The 14,812-nt window shown below is 39.5% G+C and overlaps 1 protein-coding gene across 11 annotated transcripts in view; it reads left to right on the plus strand.

Annotated features, from left to right (window-relative positions):
* Armc3 (armadillo repeat containing 3) overlaps positions 1-14,812 on the plus strand; it is a 101,991-nt gene that overhangs the window by 38,011 nt on the left and 49,168 nt on the right. For all 11 annotated transcript variants that reach the window (XM_021240437.2, XM_021240440.2, XM_013077864.3 and 8 more), the window contains 3 exons: positions 3,089-3,272; positions 14,135-14,287; positions 14,389-14,494. In XM_021240437.2, coding sequence (XP_021096096.1) covers positions 3,089-3,272; positions 14,135-14,287; positions 14,389-14,494 — 443 coding nt within the window. The remainder of the gene's footprint in view (positions 1-3,088; positions 3,273-14,134; positions 14,288-14,388; positions 14,495-14,812) is intronic.

Below are 14,812 nucleotides of genomic sequence, written 5' to 3' on the forward strand. Positions count from 1 at the left end.
AAACATAAGGTGTCTTGTTTTTTCTGCTGCTTTTGAGATTTCTCTTATCTTTGGCTTTCTACATTTTTGCTCTGCATATCAGTATAATATGTATGCTTTGATTGGAGTCCATACATCCTTAGATCTGTAAATTAGTGTTTCCCACTGAATATGGGCATTTCATTCATTATTTAATTTTTTTCCCTTCTCCTCTGCCCCCTAGGACTCAATTATACTTATGTTGTCCTGCTTGATATGACTTTGAAAGACTAAAGTTCTGTTTATTTTTCTTTAATTTTTGATTAGCTAATTTCTTTTGATGTCTATTCAAGCTCTCATTCTTTTGCCATCTTTAATCTGATGTTAAGTACTCCTGGTGAATTTTTGTTTTTAGTTTTGTGCTTTTCAAGTCTTAAATTTTCAGTTCTAAGTTTCATGTCTATTAAGCTTTCTTCTTTGAACATATTTGTAATAGCTGCTTTAAAGTCTTTAACTGTTTATTCCAATAACTTACCTTGTCTAGAGTGGGATTTTAGTGACTCTCTTTTTACCCCCAGAATTTGATTCATGTTGCTCTGTTTCTTTGTGTGTCTAGCAATTTTTGATTCAAAATGAACATTGCAGGTAAAACATTTTAGTGATTCCAATTCTTCTGTATTCTTCTGAGGATTGTTAATATTTTGTTTGAATAGGCCAATAGCTGAAAACTTTCTGTCTCTATTGTGGGGTACAACAGCTGGTATCGCTGCTCAGTTCTGAGGGTTTCTATTTACTATTGTTTTTATTTAGCCTGACTCTAGGGGTCTTGCCAGTGTTTCTAAGATCAGCCATGGATATGAGAAGAGTTTTAACTTAACTTAGATTTGGGGGCTCACATTTTTGGTACCCTTGCTTCTGGGCATTAAATTTGTGGCTCATCTCTTAGCTTCAGGCTCTCATCTCTGATAGCTTAGGCCAGGAAAACTTCATTCCACTCTCTGCCAGCTGAGTTGCACAGGTTTGGGGAAGGAATCCTATTTGAAAAGCAGCAAAGTAACAGATGTCACCGAATGCTGTCCCTTCTCAAGGACCTCTGGTGTGGCCTCCATGCATATATATATATATGGTTTAATGGTCAGTCAGAGGTCTGGGCACTTTATTCTCAGATTTTTGCTCTCTGTAGTAGTGAGGGTTCTTCAGAGGAATATAATGGATAATTAAGGAATTAGCTCAATCAGTTTGGGAAACTTAGCAAGTCCAAAAGGCAATCTACTGACAGAGTTTCCTGTTTCCGGGAAGTCAATGTTTTTCTATTATGGCCTCCAACTTACTGGATGAGACCCACTCACATTATGGAGAGTAATCTGTTTTATCCAAAGTCTATTAATTTAAATATTAATCTGTAGCCTAGCCAAGTTGATACATAAAAATTAACTGTTATAAGTATTTCTTATCAATTTAGTATGTATATATCCTCTTAAATCATATTTAACTTCCAAGGAAAGGCAAGGTCAAAATAATACATACACCTAACATAATACAAATATCCTACATGCAACCAAAAATATACTCTTTCCCTAGAAGAGGATGCAAAGTCCTCAGGTGGTGTCTACTCTTCTCACTGATCTTCAGAAGCTGAAATACAGTGATCTAAAGTTCACCAAAATTAATTCTTGTAGTATAAAGTTAGTACAGTGATAAGTGGGTAAGAGGTGAAAGATATATAATATATACATATATATTATTTATATATAAGTATATATCACACACAAATGTATTCATAACAAAATAAGGAAGAAATACTCATGATCATTAAAGTCTTAATTTCTTTAACCGGTCAACACGGTTGTAGTTGATAGTCACAACTACCTTCTTTCACTACCTATTCCATATTCCCTTTGTTCTCAGCAAGCATCTCCACTAGTCATAGGACTTTACTTGTGGGATGAGCCAGACCTTCAGTCCCGAAGGATCAGGACCACTAGGAGCTTTTCATGGCCTCAGTCATTGTGGATTTCCATTAACTGTAATCACGGAGCATGGTACTAAGAGACATACTAAGAGAGCTCTTGTTTTCCAACATTCTTCCTTTCTTCCTTTATGGAGTATCAGTCTGATTTCCCTTTGCAAAGTAACTCTCTGCTTTGATTCAGAGGGATGGGGAGGCCTGACGGCATTGTATTTCTGGGTGGATGTAGTCTTCGCTTTAGAATTCAGAGCTCTAGATCAGCTTATCATAAAGACTGCAGGCACAGGAAGCCAGGATTTTGCTAATGAGTCATTAAGGGTAAAATTAGTGGTGCCATTCCCATTTCCACTCCTTGCTCTTGGACTCCCGAATTCCAGCTTTGGGAGAAACAGCATCATACATCACACATGCCCCAGTGCACATACAGGCTTGTGGAGAACCTTGTCTCCACCCTGACAGGAACTGCCACCTGGCTGGTGCTGTAACTGAGCCTTCAAAAGACCATTCCAACCCTCTGCCAAGCCACCTGCTTTGGGATGGTGGGGAATGGGTAAGACCCATGAACCCCATGGGTACGGGCCCTTTGTTGCACTTCTGTGGTGAAATCAGTTCCTTGGGCAAGGAGCAGTCCTGAGTGGAGTGTCAAGACAGCGGGTCATCTTTTCTGTGCTTCTCCCACTTTCCGGGTTGCTCTCTGAGATCTCCAGCTGTTTAGGCAAGGCTGTAGTTTCCTACTGCCATGGGGAGTTGGGAGATTCCTCCGTCAAGAAACCCACAAACTCTACCAGCTTTCTTGTATCAGCTGCAGATTTTGAGGAATGCATTTTCCTTCAGTTTTTCTCTGCTGTTTCAAAAATTGTTTTAGAATTTTTTTGGTGGAAGGTTATATGACCAATGCCCCCTGGCTACCATTAATGTAAATGTCCTCAGAAGCATTATTTTTATCCACAAAGCATTTTGGAATAAGAGAAATGAGCAAAAATGGGGCAGATGGTTAGGCAGTGATGTTACATTGAGAAACAGAAGTCCTGTTTTCTAGAGTCCGTCACAATAGAATTACATTACATTTTCACTGATCTCAGTTCTTCTTACAGTAAAATTTGCAAAGAGTGACTTTCTCTTAGAACAGCTTTCTAAAGTTGTGTCTGTTTTTATTACTAGGAACTAAATGACCTCCACATAGAAGCACTTTCAGTGGTGGCTAATTGCCTTGAAGATATGGATAGTATCCTGCTGATTCGGCAGACAGGGGGGCTTAAGAAGCTCCTAGCATTTGCAGAAAACTCTACAATTCCTGATATTCAGAAGAATGCAGCAAAAGCAATTGCTAAAGCAGCTTATGATTGTATGTCTCATTTTATATAAATTAAACATACATTTTCCTCTTATAATCCTAATTTTGATTACTATTAGCAAACACTAGGGTACTAGTTTGCTATTTGCCATTGGAGAATAGCGGTACTTTTACTACTTAAGACCAAAGCTCATCCCACTGCCAATGAGTTAAAGATTTGTCAGGAATATAATAAATGCATTATGATTTAATTAGAATCCTATGTTTAACTATTCAGTCTTAAGTTTTAAGCTTTAACTTCTCTTATGTTTGGAACAATACAAAATATATACATTGTTTGTGTTGTTTCAAGAAATCCACAATTCAGAATGAAGGCAACAAAGTAATTTCTAGTTTCAGCAAGAGTCTTTTGTAGTGTCATGTTATACGACCATGAAAAATAATATGCTCCTACGATATACATAACATGATTTTCATTTTCTGTGACAAGCTATGTTGACATAAATCTGTAAGATATGAGAGATTAAGTATATCTCATGCACTGGAGGTGAAATTATAGTTTTAATTTATGTATATTTGTAGTATTTTGTGTAATAAAAGATGTGATTTTATTTTTCCCCTTCTGAATCACTACTCTTATACATGATGACAGCTTTGACTATTTTAAGAGATTTATATTCTAAGTGTATATATTCATATCTGTATATATATGTGTATGTGTATATTGTGAGAAACACTTTTTTTCCAGCCTATACTGGACTTCTTCATTCCAGGATTTAACGTAGCAAGCAGAATTTCACTGTCTGTTAGAGTCGACAGAGGGGCCTTGCGACTTCCATTATCAATGCCAAATCTAAAGACGGGCTGTGAATTAAGGGTTTTGAAATTGGCCAATGTTGGGTTTATTTAGTATTCTGCCGCATGGAACCTGGACATTATCATAGCCAAGTCAGTTCTTTTTCCTTTTATTCCAAGAGTCTTAGCTGATTGAGACCCAAAGAGAGATGTCGTGGAAAACATGGACAATGTCGAGCCTGAAGTTTTTGCATACCTTGGCTTCTCTGTGCTCTTTCTGGGTCTGTCCCAACCCCTCCTGGGCTGGTGAGTTTTATATTCACCCAGGTGTGACGCAGCCCGAGAAAGCATGGAGCAGAGAGTTCTTGGTGTTTTTGTTCCAATACTACTTCTACCATTGGCACCGCAATGAGCTAGTCATGTGACCCAGACATATTTATTAGTTCATTTATTCATGATTCATTGAACCCCCAATTTCTGATGATGAACCTAGAACAGGCTAGTGAACAGGCAGGCTCAATGCATGCAGGGAACTTGATGACAGAAACATGGGGAAACTGAGGAAGGCGACCTAATGCAGACTTGGGTCGGAGAAGCCTTGCTGGGCTTGGGGATTTACAATTCGGGCCTAGAGTGAGTCATAAAAGTTGGTAGGGTGAAGAGAGCCTGGGTGGGATGGAAGAGAACCCACAGGTCTCTAAGAAGGAACAGTTGTGTGAGGAGGCCAGAGTGTGGAAAGTTCCAGAACTGAAGGTGTTGAGAATGGCTGGAGAGTGTAGACTGCCATAGAAAACAGGCGTAAGGCTGTAGAAGTAGTGAGGAGCCACATGCTAATGAGCATCATAAGCCAAGTTAATTCGTGGGAAGGCAGAGCCATGGAACAGACTTCTGGGAAAGAACATTACAGCTTTTCGCTTTTTTTTGGGGAACCAGGGATTGAACTCGGATCCTTGCACTTGCGAGGCTGGCAGTGAGAAATGAAGCTGCTCTGACAGAAAGACAAATGCTGCACGTCTTCACTTACATATGAAAGCTAAAAAGTTGACCTCAGAGGACACAGAATAGAACAGTGGTTGCTGGAGTCTGGGAAGGGAATGAGGTGGGGCAGGTCGAGAGGGGATAGGTAGGGGGTACATGAATATAGTTGGAAAGGAGATATAACGTTCTGCATAGCGCAGCAGGATAACTGTGGTTCAACATAATTGAATATTTCAAAAGAGCTTACAGAGAGGATTTTGAGGTGATAGAAATGCTGATTAACTATATGATCTTACACATTATACACATGTACTGCAGCATCACATTGACCAGAGATGTGATGGTGGGAGGGCGTCAAGGCTTCTGCAAGGAGAAGCCTCAGCACAGTTGCGGGTCCACCACGAAGAATCCACAGTACGGGTGGAAGGACCTGTGGGCTGAGGGAGAGAGAAGGCCATACCAAGGATGAGGCCAGGTGTCCGCCGTGGACAGCTGGGAAAGTGTCACAGCTCCTGGAAATGGGGAGGTCAGAAGGAGGAGCAGGTTTTGATCAAAGGACAAGAAATGAGTTCCATTATTCCTTTTTTAAAATTATCATAAAATATTTATAATATGAAAGTGACCACTGTAACTGTCTTAAGTGCACAGAAGTGGCACAGATACATTCCCACTGTTGTGGTGCCACTGGCTCACAGAACTCTTCAGCTGGCAAAACTGAAATTTGATACTAATTAAACAGTAACTCTCTGCAGTTTCTGGCCACCACCATTCTACTTCCAGTCTCTGAATTTGACTGCTCTGCGTACTTTAGGTACCTGGAGTCATACAGTATTTGTCCTTTATGGCTGTATAGCACTTAGCATGGTGCCCTGAAGGTTCATCCATGTTGTAGCATATATCAGGATTGTTTTGTGTTTTAATACATACTGTATAATATTTTGTTACATATATATCCCACATATTGTTTATTCTCTTAACCACTGATAGTTGGGTTGCTTTTGCCTTTTGTATGTTGTGAGTAATGCTACTATGAGCATGGGTGAAAAAATAGTTCTTTGAATCTGTGCTTTCAGTTCACTGGGTGTATGTACCTGGAAGTGGAATTTCTAGGTCATATTTTTAAGTTTTTGAGGAGCTGCCATATTGTTTCCCATAGCAGTTGCACCATTTTTTCATTCATACCAGCAGTGCACAAGGGTTCCAGTTTCTCCACATCCTAGCCTACACTTATTCACTGTGTTTAGTGTGAGGTGGATTCTCCTTATGGTTTTGATTTACATTTCCCCAATGATTAGTTATGGTGAGATCTTTTCATCTGCTTATTAGCCACTTCTTTGGAGAAATGTCTACTCAAGTCCTTTGCCCATTTTTAACTGGTTTACTTGGTTTTTTAAAAAATATTGACTTGTAGGAATTCTTTATATATTCTGGATATTAATCCCTTATCAAATATATGATTGGAAGATACTTTCTCCCATTCTGTGGGTTGCATTTGGATTCTGCTGATTGTGTTCGTTTGATGCACATGACTTTTCACTTTGACATAGTCTAATTTATCTTGATTTTTTTTCTTTTGTTCTTTTGGTATACATCATCAGATTTAGTGTCATACAGCCCCTCCCTTCTTCCAAGAATTTTATAGTTTTAGTTCTTACATTTAGGTCCTTGATCTTTGAGTTTAGTTTTGTATATGGTATAAGGAAAGTGTCCAACTTCATTCTTTTGCATGTAGGTGTCCAATTCTCTAGCATCATTTGTTGAAATCTATTTTTTATTTGTGACACAAAATAAGTCAAGCAAATAGTCTCTAAGTCCTTCCTGGCGCTTAATGTTTTCTGATTCTGCTTCCTTATGTTCGTTCTAAAGTAACTACATTCTGGCTTCAAATCGTGTCTCAGTCTTTATTTTAGAATCTAGTGACTAAATCTGTATTTCCTTCATCTGTGTCATCTGTGATGATATCGTGTGGCCTTCAACCACGACTCTGCCGAACTGAAGGATCCTTCTCTTATGTAGTCTGTCCCCATATGGCACGTCCTCAGGCTTATCCTGTGATCATTCCCTTACCTCTTCCAGGCTTCCTCTTATTTTTAGGAACAGTATTTTAAAATTAGGCACCATTATTTTATGTAATATAAAGATGGGTTATTTATGATTATTTTTCATTTCAGTCCTATGAAGCAAGTATTTTTAATCAATTACTCAGTATATTGGAGCAACCCTCTGAGGAAAAGGCCTACGGCGAGCAGTGGGGCCTTTTCCAATCAAGACAGACCTTGCAGGCTTTCATTTTAAATTCGAACATTTTATTTGTGGTTTTTGAAACTGCAGTTTTTCTTTGAGAGTAGTATTGCACTTTCTTTGAGGCCTAGAAATGATCAGTCGACACAAGTGATCTCCTAAACCTTGAAAAGGTACACTAGCTTGTGAATTAACAAGTGTTTATTGTATATGTGTTGTATGCAAGGCACTGTTCCAAACATAAGGACAATGAAAGCGATGAATGGATAAATATTTGCTGAAAAGGCAAATGAATGTATTTCCTGTAGAATATGGACTTTGGGGCTTATCTTTTAGTTCACCTTCATAAATTATATTGTACAGTTCTTTTTGTCCTTGTTTATTATTTTATCTACTAGATCTATAGGGTGTATTAGGAGCTTCCTGATATGTTATTTCTCTAAATTTTCTCTTATAACTTTGCTTTATTTCATATTGTTTTATATCCACGGACTGATTATGCTTTTAAAAAGCTCCACTGTTGCCCTTGAGTTTTAGATTCTGGTATTAAGATTGCCATGTATTATTAAAAGTGGTCTTGGCAGAGAACAGATCTGTAAACTTCAGCTAGTTTAAGTAGACAAATGAAGGAACCCCTTCCAGAAGTTAGGGCAAAGGGTACAGCAGGCATGGGGAGGACCCCACAGACTAGTGATACTGGGAAGACTTCACCACCATTAGATCCAGAAGGCAAGGTGAAGAACTAGTGTCAGATTTCATTTTACAACTACTGTATTTGGTTTTATTGATGACATCATGTATTATGCTTTCTGCTCTGTTTTTCTATGGTGCTTTTTAAAAAATATATTTAAGAAACTTCTAAAAATAGTTAAAATTTGGGCTGGGGATGTAGGTCAGTGCTGCCATGCCTGCCTGGCAAGCACAAGGTCCTGAGTTCAATCCCTGGTACTGGAAAAAGAAATAATTAAAGTTACAATAGTTATGTAAGATATTTAGCAAATTTGCTTCCACAACTTTTTCTCTCTCTGATGTTTGTAAGAGGATTATAGATTCTTTGCCATTCAGTACTCATGATAAAGTTGACCTGTTCCTAAGATTTTATTTTTCATTTCTCAAATTAACCACAGTATATTTTTTCAATTAAAAATTTGTTTTAGAAATATCCCAGAGTGGTGCACTTCCAGACCTTACACTATCTGTGAATATGTTTGTTGCCTTCAAACATTTTGTGATAGTTTAGCGGGATTGGTTTGGAATCCTTCATCATAACATTTTCTCCTCGACTATCTTTGAACCTCGCTTTTGTAGAGACCTAGGCTGAGGTCAGCCTGGCTTTTATTATTGTATGTATAGAATGCTTTTTTCTTATGTTTGGATGAATCGTTTATCATGTGACTTCAGAGCTGTTGCCTTGACATGTCCATGCTCCATGCCACTTTCTCTACTACACGGAAAAGCCTTTTGATTGCCAGTATTTCTGTCTCTCCTAACGCAGGAAGCTGTTATTTCCTACTAAACTTTTGATTGGTTTTTGCCTCAGTTAGTCTGTTCTCCCCAGAAGTGCTTACGGTTGGAGGCCACCTCCATTCTCTCTCCCATGCCGCTCATGCAGTCTTTCGTGATTCCAGTTTCCAGTGCTCACTGTGGGATGCGGAGTGGTCTGCCTGAGCCTGGTGCTGATGACCAGACCTGGTCCGGGGGGCCCTTGTCCCGCTTCTCCATTGGCCGAGATGGCAGTGGGGTCCTTCAGCCTAGCTTTAGATGATGAGGGTTTTTCCTCAAATGTGGCATGGCGGCATCCACATCCCATCTTCTCCTGATCCTTCCGGTCATGTAGGAGGAAGTAAATCAGACACGTGGCGCATCCGGAGAGGCCCACAGCTATTGACCAGGGATGACTTATGGAACTCTGTTTCTTCAAAAGCCTTCGTCCCATTGTCCCTTTTTTCTCCTTTTCTTATTGTTACCCTATTTGGCAGGCTAGTCCATTTTAAATAACTGCTCCTGATCTCCATCACTTACCCTACTGCCTATGACTTCATTTGCGAGGCCGTCCTTAAGGAACCTGCCACTGACCACCTAACACCAAGCTCTCTAGTCATATGTGTTCAGTCGCTTAGAACTTGGTCACTGTGTGACGGCCACCGCTGATTTCCCTTCCTCCTTGAAACTCTTTTATCCTTTGATTTCTATAACTCTTCTCTCCATACTGTTCTGATCATCAGACCAACCTTTCCTTTATCAGCTTCCTCTCCTCTGCTTGCCACTTCAATATTAAACTTGTCTTTCTGTCCTCTTATTCTTTTTAAAAATCTTCCTGAGCAATCTCACTTATGACTAATGTTTCATAAGCAGCAAGGAAGCAATTGAATCTCAAATCTGTTTCTAATTCCGACATGTCCTTTGATTTCCTGCCTGAATTTCTGACAGCTTCTAAGCACGTCCAACTACACTGCCAAACTCAACTTTTTGAGAATCTTGACTTTCTCTGAGAATCTGGCCCAAGAGCAACCATCCCAAACCTTTTCATATGTACAGAGTTCTCCATATAATTTCAGGAACTTCATGAACTACCCAAAGCCCATCTTTGTTTTCTGCATTCACGGCCCCCAAATTAACAACTCTTGGAGTAGAATAAACAGGACTAGTCCAGACACCCTGACTTGGCATTAGAGACTCTTCCATTTTGTACAATCACGCAGCCATCACACACATCAATCTGTTCTTGTTCAGACACTCTGCATTATAGTCTGGAGCATATAATTTACACTAGACTGTAATCTTGTATTCTTTTGTTCTGGTTTAGGCTATTAGTCTAGTTGCAAATTGGGTTTTTTTCCCATCCTTGTCTCTTTTTTTTTTGGTACTGGGGATCGAACTCGGGTCCTTGTGCTTGCGCAGCAGGCGGCGAAACCACTGAGCTAAATCCCCAGCTCCTTCCTTGTCTTTTTTTATTATTAGTACCTGTTTGTAGTACATAATGTTTATATTCCTTATGTAGAGTTAGTATGTGTACATAATACATCTTAATTTCTTTTTTGTTCCCTTTCCCTCCCCTCCCTCCATCCTGCATTCATCTCTTGATTCCCTTCCTAATAAGAGGCAACCATTTCCCTATGCCCTATTATCTGTCTTTTATTTTGTTCTTTATTTTATTTTGGGTTTCTCATGTAAGAGAAACCATACCATATTGAAGCTTGTGTGTCTGATTTATTTCACTTAACACTATGGTCTCAAGATGCAGCATTTTCTTACAGATGACTCAAACTTATCCTTCTTTATGGTAGAGTACTACTTCATTGTATATAAATACTACATTTTATTTATCCATTCATCTGTTGATGGACATATAGGCTGCTTCTAAGATTTAACTATTATGATTTGTGCTGCTATAAACATGTATGTATGTATGTATCACTGTAATATGATGTCTTTAACTCTTTCAGGAAGATACCTAGGAGAATAGCTGGGTCAGATAGTTTCTAGTTTTAGTTTTTTTTGAGGAATCTCTAATGGATTTCCATAGGGTTTGTACTGGTTTACATTTCTACCAACAATGTAGATTTCCTTTCCCCCATAGCTTTGTTATTACTATATTTGATTTTTTGATGATGGCCATTCTTACCGGGATAAGATGGAATCTTGGTGTTGTTTTAATTTGCATTTCTGTAATGACCAGGGATGTTGAGTATTTCTTCATGAGTTTACTGGCTATTTGTACTTCTTTTGTGAGGTGTCTGTTCATTTCACTTGCCCATTTTTTTGATTGGCTCTTTTATTTTGTGGAAGTCTATTTTTTTTTTTTAAGTTCCATTCTAGATATATTAGTCCTCTGTCTGGAGATTGTGGAAGCATTGAAAAAGTATGTCAAAAAGATATGGCAATCAAATAGGTGCTTAGGTGATTTAATTTTTTCATACTTAGGAGATTCCAGACCTGAAAGCTTGATTCTTAAAACCTCTAGAAAGATATATGATTCCATAAAGATTCAAGCTTTCCTCTCAGTCACGTATCCCAATAAATTTTTAAGAATGCCTTTTTCTGACTGGAGGCACAGGGCTTTAAGAAAATCTCCGTTTCATGCTTCTCACCTTTACCATGACAATTGTGGGCAAAACTGTTCATTTCTGATCAGGAATCAATACAGCACTATGTCAGAACTCACATGCCTAGGGCCAGCACTGGAGCATAAGTGAACACATTGTTCTCTTGTTTGTTCATGTATTCACTTGCTGCTTAACTCTGTTTACCTGGTCTGATCTACAATAGCTACCTCCTCTCCCTGCATGGCTGTAGACTCCACCTCTATTTCAGGTCCTATTGTACCTATTGTCTACTTTCATATCAATTATTGGCCCCTCTGTCCCAGATCCAGGCAGCTTAGCTAGATGTATGTTTTTTACATTAGTTATAATAGGAATGTGAAGTTTAATGAAGTTATCTCCTAATATTTCTGTATCAAAAGTAAATAATCATGAAGTTTTAAAAGGTTTCCAGTTAGAAATTAGGTTTGTAGAAATATTGCTCCTTAAACTGTTGGGAAAAACAATGTAACTATCACTTACAACTGCTTTTTTACTTTCTGTCATAAAAACTTTTTTATACAATGAGCTGTTACTGTATGTGAGAAACACAGCTGAAACACACCATGCATTCTTGAAGTTTTGCTTGGGGGATGAAGTTATAACATGCATTCCCTGTTGTAAAAAGCCCAGCCTGAGTGTAGTTCCTTTGACCCGGTACCAGTAGGAGGAAGGTGTTAATTACCATGTTGCCAGGAGGTTTATGCACTGGCATTAACATCTCAGCAGGAGAAAGATGGCGTAATGGCCACTTCTGAGAATGGGTGAAGAAAAGCATCGTTCCTTACCTGCAGACTCATTTTTAGCTTTTTGTTTTAGTGATACTGAACGAGTATGATTTTGAAGGACCTTAGTCTTTTAGTAGCATAACTGTCTTGCCATTTTTATTATCTGTGTGATTAAAACTCAAACGCTTTACTTGGTGTAGGAATCGAAAGTACTTGGTTAATGTGTTAATTCATTGTGTGAGTCTGTTACAGCCACACTGCGGTCCACACTTGTGAGGTTTGGTGAACACAGCTGGGATTTAAGAACACTCCCCGCGGGGTTGAGAAATTAATTGCCCACAGTACTTACTTAAATCATTTTTGAAAATCTTTCCAACAATTGCATACATACTGGGGGGGCGGCTTGGAATGCAACAATTACACATTGCAAAGTCAGCCTTTTCAAATTAATTACAAGTTGTGATAAAAATATGATAAAAATTTATATTTTAAAAATTTATTACAGTACAAGTCACATTGCAATGAATCGCCCTCAAAGTACTCCTCCTCTGCTGCCACACACTGATCCCATTCCTCTTGCCACTTTCTGAAGCAATTACAGAAGTCTTTTTGTATAAGTGGCTCTAGTTGTGCTGCCGTGGCTGCCTCCGTGATCTGAGTTGATTCCAATGTTTCTCTTTCAGGATCATTTTGGGGCAGAGCCACAGTCCCATGGTGCCACACCCAGTGAATAAGGGTGCATCGGGTGCATAGTAGCCTCCCTTTCCACTGCATGGCACTCACTGCTTATTGTATTTTTGATCATAGCTCATAAGGAAAAGAGACTTCAGATCACCTTCAGAAAGTGGGCAGAACGACAGGGGTAAGGGGGGGTATTATTTTGAGGGGGAATTAGGGGCAATGTCCCTTTTACTGCAATACAGTTTTTATAAACACTCACCGTATATTTTGATCCCACTTGCACTGCTGTATTTTGGCCAGCTTTCCTGACAGAATCTCTGCTGCGTGTCCTGCAAAGAAATTTTGCTTAGAGCTATCAGCGAAGCCTTAATGATACATCTAAGCATTTTAGGTCAGAGACGCTGGAAAAGTTCGGTGTTTCTTTTTTTCAGTGAAAACAAGAGGGAGAGTGTACGTGTATTTTACAACACATTGGGAGCTACCTCCTTGAGATTTAAGTATTGACTGCAGCTTTTTAATGAAGCACAATTCTGACCCGCCTGAATTCCAAAGTTAAGTGAAAGGGGTCAGGAATTAAACCGATAGGTTTGCAGGACATGACCCATGATTGGTTTAATAGGACCGAGCAGCAGCGTTAGCAACTTAGTCCATGCCTCTTGGGCCAGATTTCCGGGTGCACATCCGGGCATCCCATGAACAAGAGCCCTGCGTACTTGTAAATGGGGTGCTGCCTAAGAGTGATGCCGCTTCCCCGGACGAGGTCCATTTTCTACAATCATCACTACAGGGAGGGAGAAATCACATCTTCACTTTAATATGGAAACATAACCATTACTAATTTCTGCAAATATTTCGGGATAAAAACCAGTTCATTTAAGCAGTGAACTAGTTCTGCATGAAGAGGTTGTGATATAAGTCAGCAGAATTACGCTTCCTATTCATTGCTACTTTCTCTGCCACTCTGCTCTTCTCCTGAAGCCTGGGGCCTTTGGCTCAGCTGTTTGTACACTGCAAGCATTCTTCAAATGCTGTGTTTTGTATTTAAAAGGACCAAATAAGCAAGCTTTAGTCTTAGTGAAGAGACTGCCTGTGTGAATACTGAGCTCCAGGTCAGCACATGATTGTTGTTAAATAAGTGCTTACTAAATCTAGAACCTGGCCGCTTCCTGATCATAGAATTGTCCATAGTATCGATATATATCATGTAAGGGAAGAAGCAAACGCAGCATCCATGATCCCCTGACTTTTCCATGTGTCCCAAAGGTTGACAGGTGTGCATTTTGTTTAGTCTCCAGGACTCGGATACCGAATGGTTTGTGGTCCGATCGTGCTTTGGACGGGTAAGTAGTAATACTTACAGTATCTGCAGCCAAATTCTGATTTATTTTTTTCTTTTGGATAATAAAAGCTGAAAGTAGAAAACTTTTCCACGAACAAGAGGTCGAAAAGTGCCTCGTAACCCTTTTGGGTTCTGAAAGCGATGGAACTCAAGTCGCTGCTTCCCAAGCCATCTCGGCCATGTGTGGAAATGCGGGCAGCCAAGATTTCTTCAACACTCAGGGTAAGCAATCTGGAAACAAACGCTCCGAACCTTTCCGGGTGGCCCTGTTCCAGCCTGCGCAGGCTCCTCAGAGCCTCGTCTTTACCCTTCTTTACCTGCAGGGATCCCACAGTTAGTGCGCTTGCTCAAAAGTGACAACGAAGAGGTCCAAGAAGCTGCCGCCCTGGCCCTGGCCAGTTTGACCACTTGCAATCCTGCTAATGCAAAGTGAGTTCAAAACCCTGACTCAGACCTGAAGGTGTGGAATAGTCCACGGTCCAAGAGGTCCTAATTGTAGTAGTTTGGCTTTTAAGCTACTTACATATTTTTTTTCAGGTAGTCTATCTTGGGTTATTCTTCAGGATGCCTCATGAAAATAGAGTTATTGCATTGGCCTGTTTTCCAAAGATTACAAAATCTCCACTTCCTGAGTCTGCTGGGGAAATGTGCAGGCCTTGATTTGGGCAACAGGCTAATTCTTGCAGAAGCTTCTAGAACTAGTAAAACTGCATAATGCTCCAAATAGCTCAGACAGCATTGTAAAAA

This window comes from Heterocephalus glaber, unplaced genomic scaffold (genome assembly GCF_053883595.1).
Source record: "Heterocephalus glaber isolate CG9 unplaced genomic scaffold, H.glaber_assembly_v1.0 deba00000768, whole genome shotgun sequence".
In the NCBI taxonomy this organism is placed as follows: domain Eukaryota; kingdom Metazoa; phylum Chordata; class Mammalia; order Rodentia; family Bathyergidae; genus Heterocephalus; species Heterocephalus glaber.